Source organism: Oncorhynchus mykiss, unplaced genomic scaffold (genome assembly GCF_013265735.2).
Source record: "Oncorhynchus mykiss isolate Arlee unplaced genomic scaffold, USDA_OmykA_1.1 un_scaffold_313, whole genome shotgun sequence".
NCBI lineage: Eukaryota > Metazoa > Chordata > Actinopteri > Salmoniformes > Salmonidae > Oncorhynchus > Oncorhynchus mykiss.
In genome coordinates this window covers 127,223-150,510 of record NW_023493762.1, presented here as the reverse complement: position 1 = coordinate 150,510, position 23,288 = coordinate 127,223, and the positions used below count along the sequence as shown (strand labels likewise).

Below are 23,288 nucleotides of genomic sequence, written 5' to 3'. Positions count from 1 at the left end.
TGAGTGAGTGAGAGACAGACAGAGACACAGAGAGAGAGAGAGAGAGAGAGAGAGAGAGAGAGAGAGAGAGAGAGAGAGAGAGAGAGAGAGAGAGAGAGAGAGAGAGAGAGAGAGAGAGAGAGAGAGAGAGAGAGAGAGAGAGAGAGAGAGAGAGAGAGAGAGAGAGAGAGAGAGAGAGAGAGAGAGAGAGAGAGAGAGAGAGAGAGAGAGAGAGAGAGAGAGAGTGAGTGAGTGAGTGAGAGAGTGAGAGAGTGAGAGAGTGAGTGCGTACCTTGATGGTCCCCAGTTTGTACTCCTCTCCTGAGTCGTTGTAAACCACCATAACAAAGTCGTTTCCAATGTGTCTCTTCTTGTTACAGCAGCCCTTATCACTGTCTCTGTTGGGCATCAGGGTGGCTATGTGGAAGATGGCTGAGGAGAGGAGGAGAGGGGGGTTAGTGGGGGTACAGACAGACCGACCCCTCTGTTGGGCATCAGGGTGGCTATGTGGAAGATGGCTGAGGAGAGGAGGAGAGGGGGGTTAGTGGGGGTACAGACAGACTGACCCCTCTGTTGGGCATCAGGGTGGCTATGTGGAAGATGGCTGAGGAGAGGAGGAGAGGGGGGTTAGTGGGGGTACAGACAGACTGACCCCTCTGTTGGGCATCAGGGTGGCTATGTGGAAGATGGCTGAGGAGAGGAGGAGAGGGGGGTTAGTGGGGGTACAGACAGACTGACCCCTCTGTTGGGCATCAGGGTGGCTATGTGGAAGATGGCTGAGGAGAGGAGGAGAGGGGGGTTAGTGGGGGTACAGACAGACTGACCCCTCTGTTGGGCATCAGGGTGGCTATGTGGAAGATGGCTGAGGAGAGGAGGAGAGGGGGGTTAGTGGGAGTACAGACAGACTGACCCCTCTGTTGGGCATCAGGGTGGCTATGTGGAAGATGGCTGAGGAGAGGAGGAGAGGGGGGTTAGTGGGAGTACAGACAGACTGACCCCTCTGTTGGGCATCAGGGTGGCTATGTGGAAGATGGCTGAGGAGAGGAGGAGAGGGGGGGGTTAGTGGGGGTACAGACAGACTGACCCCTCTGTTGGGCATCACCTGAACCCTGGGGTACAGAGTAACACCTGTAAGTAGAAATACAGTCACCCTGCATGATGTCATCGTGCCAGCAGTAGGTAAACTCCCCGTCATCTCCATACTGGTCTAGACCCCCCAGGAAGATCTGGTCTGGATCACAGTCCTTCAGGTGGATCAGCTTCCCCAGGCCGGTCAGGAAGCCAGCGTAGCGGTTAGAACCATACTCATTGGACAGGATGGACACCTCGTTGAATACCTGGGGTAGGGAGCAGGAAGGAGAGAGGGAGAGGGGGAGGGAGAGGAAGGAGAGAGGGAGAGGGGGAGGGAGAGGAAGGAGAGAGGGAGAGGGGGAGGGAGAGGGAGAGAGGGGGAGGGGGGGAGGGAGAGGGAGAGAGGGGGAGAGAGGGGTAGGGAGCAGGAAGGAGAGAGGGAGAGAGGGGGAGGAAGAGGAAGGAGAGAGGGAGAGGGGGAGGGAGAGGAAGGAGAGAGGGGGAGGGAGAGGAAGGAGAGGGGGAGAGGGGGAGGGAGAGGAAGGAGAGAGGGAGAGAGGGGGAGGAAGGAGAGAGGGAGGGAGAGGGAAAGGGAGAGAGGGGGGGAGGAGAGAGGGAAAGGGGGAGGGAGAGGGAGAGAGGGGGGGAAGGAGAGCGGGAAAGGGGGAGGGAGAGGGGGAAAGGTGGAGGACGAGGGAGAGGGAGAGAGGGAAAGGGGGAGGGGGATTGAGAGAGGGGGAGGAAGGAGAGAGGGAGAGAGGGGGAGGAAGGAGAGAGGGAGAGGGGGAAAGGGGGAGGGAGAAAGTCAGTTCATTAAAGGTTGTTTTGGTTGTACCCAAACCTGTAGTTAGTCTAGCGGCCGGCTACCCAAACCTGTAGCTAGTCTAGCGGCCGGCTACCCAAACCTGTAGCTAGTCTAGCGGCCAGCTACCCAAACCTGTAGCTAGTCTAGCGGCCAGCTACCCAAACCTGTAGCTAGTCTAGCGGCCGGCTACCCAAACCTGTAGCTAGTCTAGCGGCCAGCTACCCAAACCTGAAGTTAGTCTAGCGGCCGGCTACCCAAACCTGTAGCTAGTCTAGCGACCAGCTACCCAAACCTGTAGCTAGTCTAGCGGCCGGCTACCCAAACCTGTAGTTAGTCTAGCGGCCAGCTACCCAAACCTGTAGCTAGTCTAGCGGCCAGCTACCCAAACCTGTAGCTAGTCTAGCGGCCAGCTACCCAAACCTGTAGCTAGTCTAGCGGCCAGCTACCCAAACCTGTAGCTAGTCTAGCGGCCAGCTACCCAAACCTGTAGCTAGTCTAGCGGCCAGCTACCCAAACCTGTAGCTAGTCTAGCGGCCAGCTACCCAAACCTGTAGCTAGTCTAGCGGCCGTCTACCCAAACCTGTAGTTAGTCTAGCGGCCGGCTACCCAAACCTGTAGCTAGTCTAGCAGCCAGCTACCCAAACCTGTAGTTAGTCTAGCGGCCAGCTACCTAAACCTGTAGCTAGTCTAGCAGCCAGCTACCCAAACCTGTAGCTAGTCTAGCGGCCAGCTACCCAAACCTGTAGCTAGTCTAGCGGCCAGCTACCCAAACCTGTAGCTAGTCTAGCGGCCAGCTACCCAAACCTGTAGCTAGTCTAGCGGCCAGCTACCCAAACCTGTAGCTAGTCTAGCAGCCGGCTACCCAAACCTGTAGTTAGTCTAGCAGCCGGCTACCCAAACCTGTAGTTAGTCTAGAGGCCGGCTACCCAAACCTGTAATAATCATGGTTGAATTCCAGACCGATTGGCCCCCATTGATCTTCTCCAAGCCCCGAGGCAAAGTGTGTAGAATTGTAGGAATTTGATCACAAACATCTCTCTCCACCCCATGGCAATATATGGATTGCAGGAAATGTTTAGATTAATCTGGTCTCACCTGTCCAGCTCCGACAAACACCACTCCAATCTTATGGGTATCATACGGAGGCATCTGGTCCAAAACCTTCACCGCTCTGTCGATCAGCTAAGAGAGAGAGAGACACTGTCGATCAGCTAGGGGGGAGAGAGAGAGAGTTGGAGGAGAGAGAGAGAGAGAGTTGGAGGAGAGAGAGCGCGAGAGAGAGAGAGTTGGAGGAGAGAGAGCGCGAGAGAGAGAGAGTTGGAGGAGAGAGAGCGCGAGAGAGAGAGAGTTGGAGGAGAGAGAGCGCGAGAGAGAGAGAGTTGGAGGAGAGAGAGCGCGAGAGAGAGAGAGTTGGAGGAGAGAGAGCGCGAGAGAGAGAGAGTTGGAGGAGAGAGAGCGCGAGAGAGAGAGAGTTGGAGGAGAGAGAGCGCGAGAGAGAGAGAGTTGGAGGAGAGAGAGCGCGAGAGAGAGAGAGTTGGAGGAGAGAGAGCGCGAGAGAGAGAGAGTTGGAGGAGAGAGAGCGCGAGAGAGAGAGAGTTGGAGGAGAGAGAGCGCGAGAGAGAGAGAGTTGGAGGAGAGAGAGCGCGAGAGAGAGAGAGTTGGAGGAGAGAGAGCGCGAGAGAGAGAGAGTTGGAGGAGAGAGAGCGCGAGAGAGAGAGAGTTGGAGGAGAGAGAGCGCGAGAGAGAGAGAGTTGGAGGAGAGAGAGCGCGAGAGAGAGAGTTGGAGGAGAGAGAGCGCGAGAGAGAGAGAGTTGGAGGAGAGAGAGCGCGAGAGAGAGAGAGTTGGAGGAGAGAGCGCGCGAGAGAGAGAGTTGGAGGAGAGAGCGCGCGAGAGAGAGAGAGTTGGAGGAGAGAGCGCGCGAGAGAGAGAGAGTTGGAGGAGAGAGCGCGCGAGAGAGAGAGTTGGAGGAGAGAGCGAGAGAGAGAGAGTTGGAGGAGAGAGCGAGAGAGAGAGAGTTGGAGGAGAGAGCGAGAGAGAGAGAGTTGGAGGAGAGAGCGAGAGAGAGAGAGTTGGAGGAGAGAGCGAGAGAGAGAGTTGGAGGAGAGAGCGAGAGAGAGAGTTGGAGGAGAGAGCGAGAGAGAGTTGGAAGAGAGAGCGAGAGAGAGTTGGAGGAGAGAGCGAGAGAGAGTTGGAGGAGAGAGCGAGAGAGAGTTGGAGGAGAGAGCGAGAGAGAGTTGGAGGAGAGAGCGAGAGAGAGTTGGAGGAGAGAGCGAGAGAGAGTTGGAGGAGAGAGCGAGAGAGTGTTGGAGGAGAGAGCGAGAGAGTGTTGGAGGAGAGAGCGAGAGAGTGTTGGAGGAGAGAGCGAGAGAGAGTTGGAGGAGAAAGACACACACACACACACACACACTCACCTGGGACTTGGGCAGCAGGAGAGGCTTGTTGGCCTCGTTGCCAAAGAAGGGAGAGTGGTAGAGCTGAAGGAACACAAAACTACAGGACAGGGGGAGAGAGAAAAGCATTAGGAAAGGCTCTGTGTGTGTGTGTGTGTGTGTGTGTGTGTGTGTGTGTATATAACCTGGGACTGAGTCCACTGGTCTTCTCAGTGTTGGTGGGTCCGGGCCGGGTGGTGTGGTACGTGTCTCCTCCTATCCTCTCTCTCCTGGAGGAGGGGGCCGACACTGAGATGGTGTGACCCCTGGGACGGTGCCCTCCGCTGGGGGACAGGGGTCCAGGCTGGTGGGGCGCTGGGAACTCCAACCTCATCCTGACTCCCTGCGAGGAAGAGGAATCTCCTCCTCCTCCCGATGTCCCAGACAACCCCCCTGTCACTGGGGTGGTATCCCCACTCTGATTCTGTCTGTTCACCCCTCCTCCACTCTCCACCTTCTCCATCTCTTTCTCCACCGGGGGCTGTTGTGGCTGGCTCTTCGCCTCCGAGGGGGACCGAACCCCGGGTGCCTCTCCTCCTCCGGCCCCGGGTCCTGTTGTGGTCTTGGGGAAGGCCTCTGGTAGGGTCTGGAGCTCAGGGGAGGAGCTGGACTTGTTGAGGGTCTGGGTCTCAGGCTGGTTCTGGGTCTGGGTCTGGAAGGGGAGCTCTGGGCCTTGGCTGCCCGGGGTGGAGGGGGCCAGGGGGGGCTGGTCGATGGGGATGAACCCCTCACTCACCTCCTCCAGGGTGGACTTCTCATCCTCCTGGCTGGAACTGGAGGAGGACTGAGGGGAAGAACGGATGAAAAACATCAATGTCTCCCAAAAACCACCTGCCATAATCTATTGGCTGTAGCAGTACTACTCCCCCTGTCTGTAGAGTACTACTCCCCCTGTACTCCCCCTGTCTGTAGAGTACTACTCCCCCTGTCTGTAGAGTACTACTCCCCCTGTACTCCCCCTGTCTGTAGAGTACTACTCCCCCTGTCTGTAGAGTACTACTCCCCCTGTCTGTAGCAGTACTACTCCCCCTGTCTGTAGCAGTACTACTCCCCCTGTCTGTAGAGTACTACTCCCCCTGTCTGTAGCAGTACTACTCCCCCTGTCTGTAGCAGTACTACTCCCCCTGTCTGTAGAGTACTACTCCCCCTGTCTGTAGAGTACTACTCCCCCTGTCTGTAGAGTACTACTCCCCCTGTCTGTAGAGTACTACTCCCCCTGTCTGTAGCAGTACTACTCCCCCTGTCTGTAGAGTACTACTCCCCCTGTCTGTAGAGTACTACTCCCCCTGTCTGTAGAGTACTACTCCCCCTGTCTGTAGAGTACTACTCCCCCTGTCTGTAGCAGTACTACTCCCCCTGTCTGTAGAGTACTACTCCCCCTGTCTGTAGAGTACTACTCCCCCTGTCTGTAGCAGTACTACTCCCCCTGTCTGTAGCAGTACTACTCCCCCTGTCTGTAGAGTACTACTCCCCCTGTCTGTAGAGTACTACTCCCCCTGTCTGTAGCAGTACTACTCCCCCTGTCTGTAGCAGTACTACTCCCCCTGTCTGTAGCAGTACTACTCCCCCTGTCTGTAGAGTACTACTCCCCCTGTACTCCCCCTGTCTGTAGCAGTACTACTCCCCCTGTCTGTAGCAGTACTACTCCCCCTGTCTGTAGAGTACTACTCCCCCTGTCTGTAGAGTACTACTCCCCCTGTCTGTAGAGTACTACTCCCCCTGTCTGTAGAGTACTACTCCCCCTGTCTGTAGAGTACTACTCCCCCTGTACTCCCCCTGTCTGTAGAGTACTACTCCCCCTGTACTCCCCCTGTCTGTAGAGTACTACTCCCCCTGTCTGTAGAGTACTACTCCCCCTGTCTGTAGAGTACTACTCCCCCTGTACTCCCCCTGTCTGTAGCAGTACTACTCCCCCTGTCTGTAGAGTACTACTCCCCCTGTACTCCCCCTGTCTGTAGCAGTACTACTCCCCCTGTCTGTAGAGTACTACTCCCCCTGTCTGTAGAGTACTACTCCCCCTGTACTCCCCCTGTCTGTAGCAGTACTACTCCCCCTGTCTGTAGAGTACTACTCCCCCTGTACTCCCCCTGTCTGTAGCAGTACTACTCCCCCTGTCTGTAGCAGTACTACTCCCCCTGTCTGTAGCAGTACTACTCCCCCTGTCTGTAGAGTACTACTCCCCCTGTCTGTAGAGTACTACTCCCCCTGTCTGTAGCAGTACTACTCCCCCTGTCTGTAGCAGTACTACTCCCCCTGTCTGTAGAGTACTACTCCCCCTGTCTGTAGAGTACTACTCCCCCTGTCTGTAGAGTACTACTCCCCCTGTACTCCCCCTGTCTGTAGCAGTACTACTCCCCCTGTCTGTAGCAGTACTACTCCCCCTGTCTGTAGAGTACTACTCCCCCTGTCTGTAGAGTACTACTCCCCCTGTCTGTAGAGTACTACTCCCCCTGTCTGTAGAGTACTACTCCCCCTGTACTCCCCCTGTCTGTAGAGTACTACTCCCCCTGTCTGTAGCAGTACTACTCCCCCTGTCTGTAGAGTACTACTCCCCCTGTCTGTAGCAGTACTACTCCCCCTGTCTGTAGCAGTACTACTCCCCCTGTCTGTAGAGTACTACTCCCCCTGTACTCCCCCTGTCTGTAGAGTACTACTCCCCCTGTCTGTAGCAGTACTACTCCCCCTGTCTGTAGAGTACTACTCCCCCTGTCTGTAGCAGTACTACTCCCCCTGTCTGTAGGAGTACTACTCCCCCTGTCTGTAGAGTACTACTCCCCCTGTCTGTAGCAGTACTACTCCCCCTGTCTGTAGCAGTACTACTCCCCCTGTCTGTAGCAGTACTACTCCCCCTGTCTGTAGAGTACTACTCCCCCTGTCTGTAGAGTACTACTCCCCCTGTCTGAAGAGTACTACTCCCCCTGTCTGTAGGAGTACTACTCCCCCTGTCTGTAGAGTACTACTCCCCCTGTCTGTAGCAGTACTACTCCCCCTGTCTGTAGCAGTACTACTCCCCCTGTCTGTAGGAGTACTACTCCCCCTGTCTGTAGCAGTACTACTCCCCCTGTCTGTAGCAGTACTACTCCCCCTGTCTGTAGTGTACTACTCCCCCTGTCTGTAGCAGTACTACTCCCCCTGTCTGTAGCAGTACTACTCCCCCTGTCTGTAGAGTACTACTCCCCCTGTCTGTAGAGTACTACTCCCCCTGTCTGTAGCAGTACTACTCCCCCTGTCTGTAGCAGTACTACTCCCCCTGTCTGTAGCAGTACTACTCCCCCTTTCTGTAGAGTACTACTCCCCCTGTCTGTAGAGTACTACTCCCCCTGTACTCCCCCTGTCTGTAGAGTACTACTCCCCCTGTCTGTAGCAGTACTACTCCCCCTGTCTGTAGCAGTACTACTCCCCCTGTCTGTAGCAGTACTACTCCCCCTGTCTGTAGCAGTACTACTCCCCCTGTACTCCCCCTGTCTGTAGAGTACTACTCCCCCTGTCTGTAGAGTACTACTCCCCCTGTACTCCCCCTGTCTGTAGAGTACTACTCCCCCTGTCTGTAGCAGTACTACTCCCCCTGTCTGTAGCAGTACTACTCCCCCTGTCTGTAGAGTACTACTCCCCCTGTCTGTAGAGTACTACTCCCCCTGTACTCCCCCTGTCTGTAGAGTACTACTCCCCCTGTCTGTAGAGTACTACTCCCCCTGTCTGTAGAGTACTACTCCCCCTGTCTGTAGCAGTACTACTCCCCCTGTCTGTAGCAGTACTACTCCCCCTGTCTGTAGCAGTACTACTCCCCCTGTCTGTAGAGTACTACTCCCCCTGTCTGTAGAGTACTACTCCCCCTGTACTCCCCCTGTCTGTAGAGTACTACTCCCCCTGTCTGTAGAGTACTACTCCCCCTGTCTGTAGAGTACTACTCCCCCTGTCTGTAGAGTACTACTCCCCCTGTCTGTAGCAGTACTACTCCCCCTGTCTGTAGAGTACTACTCCCCCTGTCTGTAGAGTACTACTCCCCCTGTCTGTAGCAGTACTACTCCCCCTGTCTGTAGCAGTACTACTCCCCCTGTCTGTAGCAGTACTACTCCCCCTGTACTCCCCCTGTCTGTAGAGTACTACTCCCCCTGTCTGTAGCAGTACTACTCCCCCTGTCTGTAGAGTACTACTCCCCCTGTCTGTAGAGTACTACTCCCCCTGTCTGTAGCAGTACTACTCCCCCTGTCTGTAGCAGTACTACTCCCCCTGTCTGTAGAGTACTACTCCCCCTGTACTCCCCCTGTCTGTAGAGTACTACTCCCCCTGTCTGTAGCAGTACTACTCCCCCTGTCTGTAGAGTACTACTCCCCCTGTCTGTAGCAGTACTACTCCCCCTGTCTGTAGCAGTACTACTCCCCCTGTCTGTAGCAGTACTACTCCCCCTGTCTGTAGGAGTACTACTCCCCCTGTCTGTAGAGTACTACTCCCCCTGTCTGTAGAGTACTACTCCCCCTGTCTGTAGAGTACTACTCCCCCTGTCTGTAGAGTACTACTCCCCCTGTCTGTAGAGTACTACTCCCCCTGTCTGTAGCAGTACTACTCCCCCTGTCTGTAGCAGTACTACTCCCCCTGTCTGTAGAGTACTACTCCTCCTGTCTGTAGAGTACTACTCCCCCTGTACTCCCCCTGTCTGTAGAGTACTACTCCCCCTGTACTCCCCCTGTCTGTAGAGTACTACTCCCCCTGTCTGTAGCAGTACTACTCCCCCTGTCTGTAGAGTACTACTCCCCCTGTACTCCCCCTGTCTGTAGAGTACTACTCCCCCTGTACTCCCCCTGTCTGTAGAGTACTACTCCCCCTGTCTGTAGAGTACTACTCCCCCTGTCTGTAGAGTACTACTCCCCCTGTACTCCCCCTGTCTGTAGAGTACTACTCCCCCTGTCTGTAGCAGTACTACTCCCCCTGTCTGTAGAGTACTACTCCCCCTGTACTCCCCCTGTCTGTAGAGTACTACTCCCCCTGTACTCCCCCTGTCTGTAGAGTACTACTCCCCCTGTCTGTAGAGTACTACTCCCCCTGTACTCCCCCTGTCTGTAGAGTACTACTCCCCCTGTCTGTAGAGTACACCTCCCCCTGTCTGTAGAGTACTACTCCCCCTGTCTGTAGCAGTACTACTCCCCCTGTCTGTAGAGTACTACTCTCCCTGTCTGTAGCAGTACTACTCCCCCTGTCTGTAGAGTACTACTCCCCCTGTACTCCCCCTGTCTGTAGCAGTACTACTCCCCCTGTCTGTAGCAGTACTACTCCCCCTGTCTGTAGAGTACTACTCCCCCTGTACTCCCCCTGTCTGTAGAGTACTACTCCCCCTGTCTGTAGCAGTACTACTCCCCCTGTCTGTAGAGTACTACTCCCCCTGTCTGTAGCAGTACTACTCCCCCTGTCTGTAGGAGTACTACTCCCCCTGTCTGTAGGAGTACTACTCCCCCTGTCTGTAGCAGTACTACTCCCCCTGTCTGTAGCAGTACTAATCCCCCTGTCTGTAGAGTACTACTCCCCCTGTACTCCCCCTGTCTGTAGAGTACTACTCCCCCTGTCTGTAGAGTACTACTCCCCCTGTACTCCCCCTGTCTGTAGAGTACTACTCCCCCTGTCTGTAGCAGTACTACTCCCCCTGTCTGTAGAGTACTACTCCCCCTGTCTGTAGAGTACTACTCCCCCTGTCTGTAGAGTACTACTCCCCCTGTCTGTAGAGTACTACTCCCCCTGTCTGTAGCAGTACTACTCCCCCTGTCTGTAGCAGTACTACTCCCCCTGTCTGTAGCAGTACTACTCCCCCTGTCTGTAGCAGTACTACTCCCCCTGTCTGTAGCAGTACTACTCCCCCTGTCTGTAGAGTACTACTCCCCCTGTCTGTAGAGTACTACTCCCCCTGTCTGTAGCAGTACTACTCCCCCTGTCTGTAGCAGTACTACTCCCCCTGTCTGTAGCAGTACTACTCCCCCTGTCTGTAGAGTACTACTCCCCCTGTCTGTAGTGTACTACTCCCCCTGTCTGTAGAGTACTACTCCCCCTGTCTGTAGAGTACCACTCCCCCTGTCTGTAGCAGTACTACTCCCCCTGTCTGTAGCAGTACTACTCCCCCTGTCTGTAGCAGTACTACTCCCCCTGTCTGTAGCAGTACTACTCCCCCTGTCTGTAGAGTACTACTCCCCCTGTCTGTAGCAGTACTACTCCCCCTGTCTGTAGCAGTACTACTCCCCCTGTCTGTAGCAGTACTACTCCCCCTGTCTGTAGTGTACCACTCCCCCTGTCTGTAGAGTACTACTCCCCCTGTCTGTAGAGTACTACTCCCCCTGTCTGTAGGGTACTACTCCCCCTGTCTGTAGAGTACTACTCCCCCTGTCTGTAGAGTACTACTCCCCCTGTCTGTAGAGTACTACTCCCCCTGTCTGTAGAGTACTACTCCCCCTGTCTGTAGAGTACTACTCCCCCTGTCTGTAGAGTACTACTCCCCCTGTCTGTAGGGTACTACTCCCCCTGTCTGTAGGGTACTACTCCCCCTGTCTGTAGAGTACTACTCCCCCTGTCTGTAGTGTACTACTCCCCCTGTACTCCCCCTGTCTGTAGCAGTACTACTCCCCCTGTCTGTAGCAGTACTACTCCCCCTGTCTGTAGAGTACTACTCCCCCTGTCTGTAGAGTACTACTCCCCCTGTCTGTAGAGTACTACTCCCCCTGTCTGTAGAGTACTACTCCCCCTGTCTGTAGCAGTACTACTCCCCCTGTCTGTAGAGTACTACTCCCCCTGTATGTAGCAGTACTACTCCCCCTGTCTGTGCAGTACTACTCCCCCTGTCTGTAGCAGTACTACTCCCCCTGTCTGTAGCAGTACTACTCCCCCTGTCTGTAGAGTACTACTCCCCCTGTCTGTAGCAGTACTACTCCCCCTGTCTGTAGCAGTACTACTCCCCCTGTCTGTAGCAGTACTACTCCCCCTGTCTGTAGCAGTACTACTCCCCCTGTCTGTAGAGTACTACTCCCCCTGTCTGTAGCAGTACTACTCCCCCTGTCTGTAGCAGTACTACTCCCCCTGTCTGTAGCAGTACTACTCCCCCTGTCTGTAGAGTACTACTCCCCCTGTCTGTAGAGTACTACTCCCCCTGTCTGTAGCAGTACTACTCCCCCTGTCTGTAGCAGTACTACTCCCCCTGTCTGTAGAGTACTACTCCCCCTGTCTGTAGTGTACTACTCCCCCTGTCTGTAGAGTACTACTCCCCCTGTCTGTAGCAGTACTACTCCCCCTGTCTGTAGAGTACTACTCCCCCTGTCTGTAGTGTACTACTCCCCCTGTCTGTAGAGTACTACTCCCCCTGTCTGTAGCAGTACTACTCCCCCTGTCTGTAGAGTACTACTCCCCCTGTCTGTAGAGTACTACTCCCCCTGTCTGTAGAGTACTACTCCCCCTGTCTGTAGAGTACTACTCCCCCTGTCTGTAGAGTACTACTCCCCCTGTCTGTAGCAGTACTACTCCCCCTGTCTGTAGAGTACTACTCCCCCTGTCTGTAGAGTACTACTCCCCCTGTCTGTAGAGTACTACTCCCCCTGTCTGTAGGGTACTACTCCCCCTGTCTGTAGCAGTACTACTCCCCCTGTCTGTAGTGTACTACTCCCCCTGTCTGTAGAGTACTACTCCCCCTGTCTGTAGCAGTACTACTCCCCCTGTCTGTAGAGTACTACTCCCCCTGTCTGTAGCAGTACTACTCCCCCTGTCTGTAGAGTACTACTCCCCCTGTCTGTAGAGTACTACTCCCCCTGTCTGTAGAGTACTACTCCCCCTGTCTGTAGCAGTACTACTCCCCCTGTCTGTAGTGTACTACTCCCCCTGTCTGTAGAGTACTACTCCCCCTGTCTGTAGAGTACTACTCCCCCTGTCTGTAGAGTACTACTCCCCCTGTCTGTAGTGTACTACTCACCCTGCTGAGTGTTCTAGGGGGCAGGGCCTTGGTGAACTTGTCAGCAGCGATGTAGATGGGTTCAGAGGGCATGGCCTCAAACTTCTCCGCCTCTGGGCAATCAGAGGGGTAGTCTACGTGGCCCCTGACCCCTGTCCCCTCTAGCACTACCACAGAGTCTACAGCAGGGGGCGACAGAGAGGAGAGGGTTAGAGAGGGGACGAGGGACACACAGATACCACAGAGTCTACAGCAGGGGGCGACAGAGAGGAGAGGGGACGAGGGACACACAGAGTCTACAGCAGGGGGCGACAGAGAGGAGAGGGGATGAGGGACACAGAGTCTACAGCAGGGGGCGACAGAGAGGAGAGGGGACGAGGGACACACAGATACCACAGAGTCTACAGCAGGGGGCGACCGAGAGGAGAGGGGACGAGGGACACACAGATACCCACGGCAACGAACGCAACAGCATACACAGAAAAACATCATTAATGAACACATTTAATAAACACACAAGTAATAAAACACACACACACGACAAAGAAACAAAAAACTCACAGAAAAAAAACCGACAAAAACACACACTAAACTACCTCTACTTTGCACCCTTATGTTAATTTACAAACTACCACCTGTAGTATACCAGACCACCACTAAGTGGTCACACACCTCCTAAACACACACACACACACACACACAGAGATCAAACAGAATCAGAAGCATTACACGTATCGATCAGTGATCAAACAGAATCAGTAACTCAGTCAGGCAGGCGCACACACACACACACACACACACACACACACACACGCAGGGAGACAGATCAAAGAGCAGACTTGCAGGCAGCAGCATATCAGTCATTGGCTCATCATCATTGGTAACATCATCATTGGTAACATCATCATTGGTAACATCATCATTGGTAACATCATCATTGGTAACATCATCATTGGTAACATCATCATTGGTAACATCATCATAGGTAACATCATCATAGGTAACATCATCATTGGTAACATCATCATTGGTAACATCATCATTGGTAACATCATCATTGGTAACATCATCATTGGTAACATCTATTTGATGCGTCTTCAAACACGTGTGGTCGGTCGGTCGGTGGGTATACTGTAGGATACAGTATACCCACCGACTGACAGCAACAGAATATTACAATGAACACTTAGCACCATGACACCTCACAAAACATGACATTATTGGGTGGTGTGGTGACCAGAATGATATCCCTAACACAAAATGGTGACCAGAATGATATCCCTAACACAAAATGGTGACCAGAATGATATCCCTAACACAAAATGGTGACCAGAATGATATCCCTAACACAAAATGGTGACCAGAATGATATCCCTAACACAAAATGGTGACCAGAATGATATCCCTAACACAGAATGGTGACCAGAATGATATCCCTAACACAAAATGGCCAGCAGAGAAGCCAGAAAGAAGTGTTTGTGTCCTGGATGAGGTCTGTCTTGACTATGTTACATGCATAACCTCTATGACGATGTCATGGGGTGAAGAGTCAGGAGGTTAGAGGTTAAAAGAAAAAAGGAGACAGGAAGTACATTCCAGGGCCACAGGACGAGGGGGTCACATGTTAGAAAACCATCAAAAGTGTCATTAAATTATCATGAACAAATCCAGTCATAGGATTGGTTCATCTTGGCGGCGGGTTGATTAATCGATTGAAACAATTGGCCCGTGAGTTTGTTTGTGTCATCATCTCTCTCCAGTGGTGGCCCGACATGTTAGTGACATGTGATGACACGGGACGTGGGGGGGCACACATATGTTGGGGCATAGGAGGCTGGTGAGGGGAGGACGCGCTCACAGTAATGGATGGAATAGATGGATGGATGGGTTTGATTTACCATTCATTCATTCTGTTACTGTTCCGTTACTGTGAGCCCATCCTCACATTTAAAGTGCCACCACTGGTTTGGGGTGAGGCTCGTGTTGGGGGCGTGGCCACGCTGCTTGTACCTGCCCAGGAAATGCTCCGTTGGAGCCGAACCGGAACTGGGGGCGGGGCGAAGGACAGACCCAGAGAGGAGAGAGAGCCCACTGGACGAGCCAGGTCGCCATTCAACACAGCAGAGCCAATCACAAATTAGCATGACAGGAAATGGAAAATAATAAACCAATCCAAAAAAAGATGAGGATAAAATGAATTTACAGTGGAGGGAAAACAGTAGGAATTAAAATATGACAAAAAAAATAAGATAGTGGATAAAATCCCAAATGAAATTCACAATATATAAAATAGGGAACTAGTAACAAAATATATGTGAAACACATGACAGACAATGATGGAACTAGCGATGTGTGTGTGATCTGTTTGTGAGAGAAGTCTAGCACCATTTCATCTTACCAAACCGGAACAAGAAACAGTGTTTGTTCACGAGGATCAACCTGAACAAGGTGCATCTATGATTCGATCTACAAATCACCCAGCTACTCAATGAAAGGACATTTGACTGATCCTGATGATATAGAGATTAGTGAATCTGTGGAGCATCTAAACTCAGACTGGCCCTCATGAACAAGTAGAGAGAGCAGAGAGAGGAGAGGAGAGAGAGGAGAGGAGAGAGAGGAGAGGAGAGGAGAGGAGGGGAGAGAGAGGATAAGGGAGAAGGGAGAGAGGAGAGGAGAGGAGAGAAGAAGAGAGAGAGAGGAGAGGAGAGGAGAGAGAGGAGAGGAGAGAGAGGAGAGCAGAGAGACCAGAGAGAGGAGAGACCAGAGAGAGGAGAGACCAGAGAGAGGAGAGACCAGAGAGAGGAGAGACCAGAGAGAGGAGAGACCAGAGAGAGGAGAGACCAGAGAGAGGAGAGACCAGAGAGAGGAGAGACCAGAGAGAGGAGAGACCAGAGAGAGGAGAGCAGACTGGAGGGAGGTTCATTCATGTTCAGTGAAGTACAGCAGGAGTTCCTTCTTAACAACCTGGCAGTGACTGGGGAGCTGTACTGGGTGGTGACTGGGGAGCTGTACTGGGTGGTGACTGGGGAGCTGTACTGGGTGGTGACTGGGGAGCTGAACTGGGTGGTGACTGGGGAGCTGAACTGGGTGGTGACTGGGGAGCTGAACTGGGTGGTGACTGGGGAGCTGTACTGGGAGCTGGACTGGGGAGCGACTGGGGAGCTGTACTGGGGAGCTGTACTGGGTGGTGACTGGGGAGCTGTACTGGGGAGCTGTACTGGGTGGTGACTGGGGAGCTGTACTGGGGAGCTGTACTGGGTGGTGACTGGGGAGCTGTACTGGGTGGTGACTGGGGAGCTGCACTGGGGTGGTGACTGGGGAGCTGCACTGGGGTGGTGACTGGGGAGCTGCACTGGGGTGGTGACTGGGGAGCTGCACTGGGGAGCTGCACTGGGGAGGTGACTGGGGAGCTGTACTGGGTGGTGACTGGGGAGCTGTACTGGGGTGGTGACTGGGGAGCTGTACTGGGTGGTGACTGGGGAGCTGTACTGGGGAGCTGTACTGGGTGGTGACTGGGGAGCTGTACTGGGTGGTGACTGGGGAGCTGTACTGGGTGGTGACTGGGGAGCTGTACTGGGTGGTGACTGGGGAGCTGTACTGGGTGGTGACTGGGGAGCTGTACTGGGGAGCTGTACTGGGTGGTGACTGGGGAGATGTACTGGGGAGCTGCACTGGGGTGGTGACTGGGGAGCTGCACTGGGGAGGTGACTGGGGAGGTGACTGGGGAGCTGCACTGGGGAGGTGACTGGGGAGCTGCACTGGGGTGGTGACTGGGGAGCTGCACTGGGGTGGTGACTAGGGAGCTGCACTGGGGTGGTGACTAGGGAGCTGCACTGGGGAGGTGCCTGGGGAGCTGTACTGGGTGGTGACTGGGGAGCTGTACTGGGTGGTGACTGGGGAGCTGTACTGGGTGGTGACTGGGGAGCTGTACTGGGTGGTGACTGGGGAGCTGTACTGGGGAGCTGTACTGGGGTGGTGACTGGGGAGCTGTACTGGGGTGGTGACTGGGGAGCTGTACTGGGGTGGTGACTGGGGAGCTGTACTGGGTGGTGACTGGGGAGCTGTACTGGGTGGTGACTGGGGAGCTGTACTGGGTGGTGACTGGGGAGCTGTACTGGGTGGTGACTGGGGAGCTGTACTGGGTGGTGACTGGGGAGCTGTACTGGGTGGTGACTGGGGAGCTGTACTGGGTGGTGACTGGGGAGCTGTACTGGGTGGTGACTGGGGAGCTGTACTGGGTGGTGACTGGGGAGCTGTACTGGTGGTGACTGGGGAGCTGTACTGGTGGTGACTGGGGAGCTGTACTGGGAGCTGTACTGGGTGGTGACTGGGGAGCTGTACTGGGGAGCTGTACTGGGGAGCTGTACTGGGGAGCTGTACTGGGGAGCTGCACTGGGGTGGTGACTGGGGAGCTGCACTGGGGTGGTGACTGGGGAGCTGCACTGGGGTGGTGACTGGGGAGCTGTACTGGGTGGTGACTGGGGAGCTGTACTGGGTGGTGACTGGGGAGCTGGACTGGGGAGCTGTACTGGGGTGGTGACTGGGGAGCTGTACTGGGGTGGTGACTGGGGAGCTGTACTGGGTGGTGATTGGGGAGCTGTACTGGGTGGTGACTGGGGAGCTGTACTGGGTGGTGATTGGGGAGCTGTACTGGGTGGTGATTGGGGAGCTGTACTGGGTGGTGATTGGGGAGGTGTACTGGGTGGTGACTGGGGAGCTGTACTGGGTGGTGACTGGGGAGCTGTACTGGGTGGTGATTGGGGAGGTGTACTGGGTGGTGATTGGGGAGGTGTACTGGGTGGTGATTGGGGAGCTGTACTGGGTGGTGATTGGGGAGCTGTACTGGGTGGTGATTGGGGAGCTATACTGGGTGGTGATTGGGGAGCTATACTGGGTGGTGATTGGGGAGCTGTACTGGGTGGTGACTGGGGAGCTGTACTGGGTGGTGACTGGGGAGCTGTACTGGGTGGTGACTGGGGAGCTGTACTGGGTGGTGACTGGGGAGCTGTACTGGGTGGTGACTGGGGAGCTGTACTGGTGGTGACTGGGGAGCTGTACTGGTGGTGACTGGGGAGCTGTACTGGGTGGTGACACACACTGTCCCCTCCCACCAACACACACCGTCCCCTCCCACCAACACACACACTGTCCCCTCCCACCAACACGCACACTGTCCCCTCCCACCAACACACACACTGTCCCCTCGCACCAACACACACACACTGTCCCCTCGCACCAACACACACACTGTCCCCTCCCACCAACACACACTGTCCCCTCCCACCAACACACACACTGTCCCCTCCCACCAACACACACACTGTCCCCTCCCACCAACACACACACTGTCCCCTCCCACCAACACACACACTGTCCCCTCCCACCAACACACACACTGTCCCCTCCCACCAACACACACTGTCCCCTCCCACCAACACACACTGTCCCCTCCCACCAACACACACACTGTCCCCTCCCACCAACACACACACTGTCCCCTCCCACCAACACACACACTGTCCCCTCCCACCAACACACACACTGTCCCCTCCCACCAACACACACACTGTCCCCTCCCACCAACACACACACTGACCCCTACCATCAACACACACTTATAATATCCAACACACCACTACACCCCTCTCCCTCCTCACCTGTGTTAGAGCGCTGGATGAGTCCAGGCTTGCCCCCTTGGATGGGTCCAGGGGGGTTAAGGACTACGGGGGTCGGGGCGGGGGTGGCTGTGCTGGCGGGGGCGCTGGCAGTCTGAGTGGGGGGCTCCTTGACCCCCTCCATGGCCATGAGAACAGAGGACAGCTCCTGGAGAGGCATGTTACCCAGCTCAGAGGAGAAGGGGCTGGGAGGGTTCTCCAGACACATCAACCAGCTGGTGTTACCTGGACAGGAGAGAAGTCAATTACCCCCCTGGAGTCCAATGACGCCCCGGTGGGTCAATCTAAGTCACATCACAAAATCCCCATCAAAATCCGTCAGTTTAAGCGAAAATCGGTCTTATCACGTAAACGGGGTCCTAATGTTTTTTTAATATCAAATAGCTAAATGATCCACAGTATGACATAAAACCATTCCATATGTCAGCTTAGCACCCCCCACCTCCAATGACTTAGACTTTTAGGAATTAACCAAAGGGGTGCGTCACTTGAGTGGGTTGAGTCACTGATGTGATCTTCCTGTCTGTGTTGGCGCCCCCCCTTGGGTTGTGCCGTGGCGGAGATGTTTGTGGGCTATACTCTGCCTTGTCTCAGGATGGAAAGTTGGTGGTTGAAGATATCCCTCTAGTGGTGTGGGGGCTGTGCTTTGGCAAAGTGGGTGGGGTTATATCCTTCCTGTTTGGCCCTGTCCGGGGGTGTCCTCAGATGGGGCCACAGTGTCTCCTGACCCCTCCTGTCTCAGCCGCCAGTATTTATGCTGCAGTATTTAATATGTTGGGGGGGGCTAGGGTCAGTCTGTTATATCTGGAGTACTTCTCCTGTCCTATCCGGTGTCCTGTGTGAATTTAAATAGGCTCCCTCTAATTCTCTTTCATTCTCTCTCTCGGAGGACCTGAGCCCTAGGACCATGCGTCAGGACTACCTGGCACGATGACTCCTTGCTGTCCCCAGTCCACCTGGCCGTGCTGACCTTGCACCCTCGACAACCACTGTGATTACTATTATTCGACCATGCTGGTCATTTATGAACATTTGAACATCTTGGCCATGTTCTGTTATAATCTCCACCCGGCACAGCCAGAAGAGGACTGGTCACCCCTCATAGCCTGGTTCCTCTCTAGGTTTCTTCCTAGGTTTTGGCCTTTCTAGGGAGTTTTTCCTAGCCACCGTGCTTCTACACCTGCATTGCTTGCTGTTTGGGGTTTTAGGCTGGCTTTCTGTACAGCACTTTGAGATATCAGCTGATGTACGAAGGGCCATATAAATACATTTGATGTGATTGGAATTAGTCAGGTCAGAGGAGGAAGAGAGATAGAGAAGAAAAGAGAGAAAATAATCTAAAATCAAATCAAATTGTATTTGTCACATACACATGGTTAGCAGATGTTAATGCGAGTGTAGTGAAATGCTTGTGCTTCTAGTTCCGACAATGCAGTAATAACAAGTAATCTAACTAACAATTCCAAAACTACTGTCTTGTACACAGTGTGAGGGGATAAAGAATATGTACATAAGGATATATGATGAGTGATGGTACAGAGCAGCATAGGCAAGATACAGTAGATGGTATCGAGTACAGTATGTACAAATGAGATGAGTATGTAAACAAAGTGGCATAGTTTAAAGTGGCTAGTGATACATGTATTACATAAGGATACAGTCGATGATATAGAGTACAGTATATACGTATGCATATGAGATGAATAATGTAGGGTAAGTAACATTATATAAGGTAGCATTGTTTAAAGTGGCTAGTGATATATTTACATCATTTCCCATCAATTCCCATTATTAAAGTGGCTGGAGTTGAGTCAGTGTCAGTGTTAGTGGTGGCTGTTTAACAGTCTGATGGCCTTGAGATAGAAGCTGTTTTTCAGTCTCTCGGTCCCAGCTTTGATGCACCTGTACTGACCTCGCCTTCTGGATGATAGCGGGGTGAACAGGCAGTGGCTCGGGTGGTTGTTGTCCTTGATGATCTTTATGGCCTTCCTGTGACATCGGGTGGTGTAGGTGTCCTGGAGGGCAGGTAGTTTGACCCCGGTGATGCGTTGTGCAGACCTCACTACCGTCTGGAGAGTCTTACGGTTGAGGGCGGAGCAGTTGCCGTACCAGGCGGTGATACAGCCCGACAGGATGCTCTTGATTGTGCATCTGTAGAAGTTTGTGAGTGCTTTTGGTGACAAGCCAAATTTCTTCAGCCTCCTGAGGTTGAAGAGGCGCTGCTGCGCCTTCTTCACAATGCTGTCTGTGTGAGTGGACCAATTCAGTTTGTCTGTGATGTGTATGCCGAGGAACTTAAAACTTGCTACCCTCTCCACTACTGTTCCATCGATGTGGATAGGGGGGTGTTCCCTCTGCTGTTTCCTGAAGTCCACAATCATCTCCTTAGTTTTGTTGACGTTGAGTGTGAGGTTATTTTCCTGACAAAAAATGGTCTGTATCTTCCGTGTGTAAACAGATGAAGAATAAGTTATTCAACAGGTGTGTGTGTGTGTGTGTGTGTGTGTGTGTGTGTGTGTGTGTGTGTGTGTGTGTTTACCTGAGGGTCTGCGTATGAAGATCTCAGCCCATCCCTGGGTCAGAACGGGAAGGAACTCTGCCAGGCTGGGCTTGTCTTTGAGAGGGTCCTTAGGGGGGGCACAGGGGGAAGGAGAGGGGGGCTCCAGGCCATCCAGACAGGGGCCGGAGGAGGAGGAGGGGGGAGAGAGGGGGACACCACACAGCTCTCCCCCCTCAGAGGGTGAGACCAGGGGGCTGAGGCTCTGGGCTGGACCCGCACGGAGGGCATGGCCACCTGAGGGGGGGGGGGAGAAAGAACGGGTGGAGAGAAGGAGGAATTAGTGACATATCACCATCCCTACCTTACATGGAACGAAGGAGAGATAGAGAGACCCCTTCAGATTAGTGGATTCAGCTATTTCAGCCACGCCCATTGCCCCAGAACATTATTCTTCACACAGCCATGCAATCTCCATAGACAAACATTGGCAGTAGAATGGCCTTACTGAAAAGCCTAGTGACTTACGTGGCACCATCATAGGATGCCACCTTTCCAACAAGTCAGTTCGTCAAATTTCTGCCCTGTTAGAGCTGCCCTGGTCAACTGTAAGTGCTGTTATTGTGAAGTGGAAACGTCAAGGAGCAACAACGGCTCAGACGCGCAGTGGTAGGCCACACAAGCTTAAAGAACGGGACCACCGAGTGCTGTCCTCGGATGCAACACTCATTTCTGAGTTCCAAACTGCCTCTGGAAGCAAACTCAGCACAAGAACTGTTCGTTGGGAGCTTCATGAAATGGTTTTCCATGGCCGAGCAGCCGCACACAAGTCTAAGATCACCATGCGCAATGCCAAGCGTCGGCTGGAGTGGTGTAAAGCTCTCCACCATTGTACTCTGGAGCAGTGGAAACGCGTTCTCTGGAGTGATGAATCACACTTCACCCTCTGGCAGTCCCGACGGACAAATCTGGGTTTAGTGGATGCCAGGAAAACGCTACCTGCCCCAATGCATAGTGCTAACTGTAAAGTTTGGTGGAGGGGGCTGTTTTCTGGGGCTGTTTTTCATGGTTCGGGCTAGGCCCCTTAGTCCCAGTGAAGGGAAATCTTTACACTACAGTGGGTGGTTACAATGACATTCTAGAGGACTCTGTGCTTTCAAAATTGTGGTAATCGTTTGGGGAAGGCCCTTTCCTGTTTCAGCATGACAATGCCCCTGTGCACAAAGCGAGATCCATGCAGAAATGGTTTTGTCAAGGTTGGTGTGGAAGAACTTGACTGGCAGGCACAAAGCCCTGACCTCAACCCCATCAAACACCTTTAAGATGAATTGGAACACCAACTGCGAGCCAGGCCTAAATCGCATAACATCAGTGTCCGACCTCACTAATGCTCGTGGGTGAACAGAAGCAAGTCCCTGCAGCAATGTTCCAACATCTAGTGGAAAGCCTTCCCAGGAGAGTGGAGGCTGTTATAGCAGCAATGTTCCAACATCTAGTGGAAAGCTTTCCCAGAAGAGTGGAGGCTGTTATAGCAGCAATGTTCCAACATCTAGTGGAAAGCCTTCCCAGAAGAGTGGAGGCTGTTATAGCAGCAATGTTCCAACATCTAGTGGAAAGCCTTCCCAGAAGAGTGGAGGGGGACCAACTCAATATTAATGCCCACGATTTTGGAATGAGATGTTCACCACATACTTTAGATCATGTAGTGTATAGAATAGATAGCTAGATAGAGAGAACGTCCTCTTCCTACCTGACACGGATCGTGCTCTGATGACAGTAGAGAGAGAGAAGGATAGAGAAGGATAGAGAGTGAGAGACAGAGTTCCTCATCTTCCTACCTTCAATGGATCATACTTTGATGACAGTAGAGAGAGAAGGATAGAGAGTGAGAAGGATAGAGAGAGTTCCTCCTCTTCCTACCTGACATGGATCGTACTCTGATGACAGTAGAGAGAGAAGGATAGAGAGTGAGAGATAGAGAGAAGGATAGAGAGTGAGAGACAGAGAGTTCCTCCTTTTCCTACCTGACATGGATCGTACTCTGATGACAGTAGAGAGAGAAGGATAGAGAGTGAGAGATAGAGAGAAGGATAGAGAGTGAGAGACAGAGAGTTCCTCCTCTTCCTACCTGACATGGATCGTACTCTGATGACAGTAGAGAGAGAGAAGGATAGAGAGTGAGAGAGACAGAGAGAGTTCCTCCTCTTCCTACCTGACATGGATCGTACTCTGATGACAGTAGAGAGAGAAGGATAGAGAGTGAGAGAGACAGAGAGAGTTCCTCCTCTTCCTACCTGACATGGATCGTACTCTGATGCGTGAGGCTCTGTTGAGCTGTTGACTGGACTGGGACTCCAGTTTGGCCGGAGCCTCTTTGGTCTGACGGGTGTGGAGGGAGGGGTCTGACCTACAGGGGGCAAGAGAGAGACCGGATATTACTGACAGTAGGTGTGTTACCGTGTGTGTATGGGTTACAGTGTGGTTGTGTATGGGTTACCGTGTGTGTGTGTGTGTGTGTGTGTATATGGGTTACCGTGTGTGTGTGTGTGTGTGTGTGTTACCGTGTGTGTGTGTGTGTGTGTGTGTGTGTGTGTGTGTGTGTGTGTGTGTGTATATATGGGTTACAGTGTGTGTATATGGGTTACTGTGTGTGTGTGTGTGGTTACCTGGTCATCTCTCCCCCTCCTCCCAGCCTCTCAGCCATGTCCATTCCCAGTAGGGCCTGGCTCCTGTGTGTGTGTGTGTGTGTGTGTGTGTGGGTGTGGGTGGTTACCTGGTCATCTCTCCCCCTCCTCCCAGCCTCTCAGCCATGTCCATTCCCAGTAGGGCCTGGCTCCTGTGTGTGTGTGGGTGGTTACCTGGTCATCTCTCCCACTCCTCCCAGCCTCTCAGCCATGTCCATTCCCAGTAGGA

The 23,288-nt window shown here is 53.5% G+C and overlaps 1 protein-coding gene across 4 annotated transcripts in view; it reads right to left on the bottom strand.

Moving 5' to 3' along the window:
• The window catches only part of tsc2 (TSC complex subunit 2), a 78,122-nt gene that overhangs the window by 4,372 nt on the left and 50,462 nt on the right, over window positions 1–23,288 (bottom strand). For 2 of the 4 annotated variants that reach the window (XM_036973769.1, XM_036973771.1), the window contains 10 exons: window positions 22,670–22,782; window positions 20,418–20,672; window positions 17,861–18,103; window positions 14,211–14,291; window positions 12,222–12,379; window positions 4,432–5,069; window positions 4,268–4,346; window positions 2,951–3,037; window positions 1,130–1,316; window positions 272–411 (listed from right to left, as the gene is read on the bottom strand). In XM_036973769.1, the coding sequence (XP_036829664.1) occupies window positions 272–411; window positions 1,130–1,316; window positions 2,951–3,037; window positions 4,268–4,346; window positions 4,432–5,069; window positions 12,222–12,379; window positions 14,211–14,291; window positions 17,861–18,103; window positions 20,418–20,672; window positions 22,670–22,782 (1,981 nt within the window). Of the gene's footprint in view, window positions 1–271; window positions 412–443; window positions 1,014–1,129; window positions 1,317–2,950; window positions 3,038–4,267; window positions 4,347–4,431; window positions 5,070–12,221; window positions 12,380–14,210; window positions 14,292–17,860; window positions 18,104–20,417; window positions 20,673–22,669; window positions 22,783–23,288 lie in introns of those variants that run through there. The other 2 variants (XM_036973772.1, XM_036973770.1) reach the window with 2 other exon arrangements.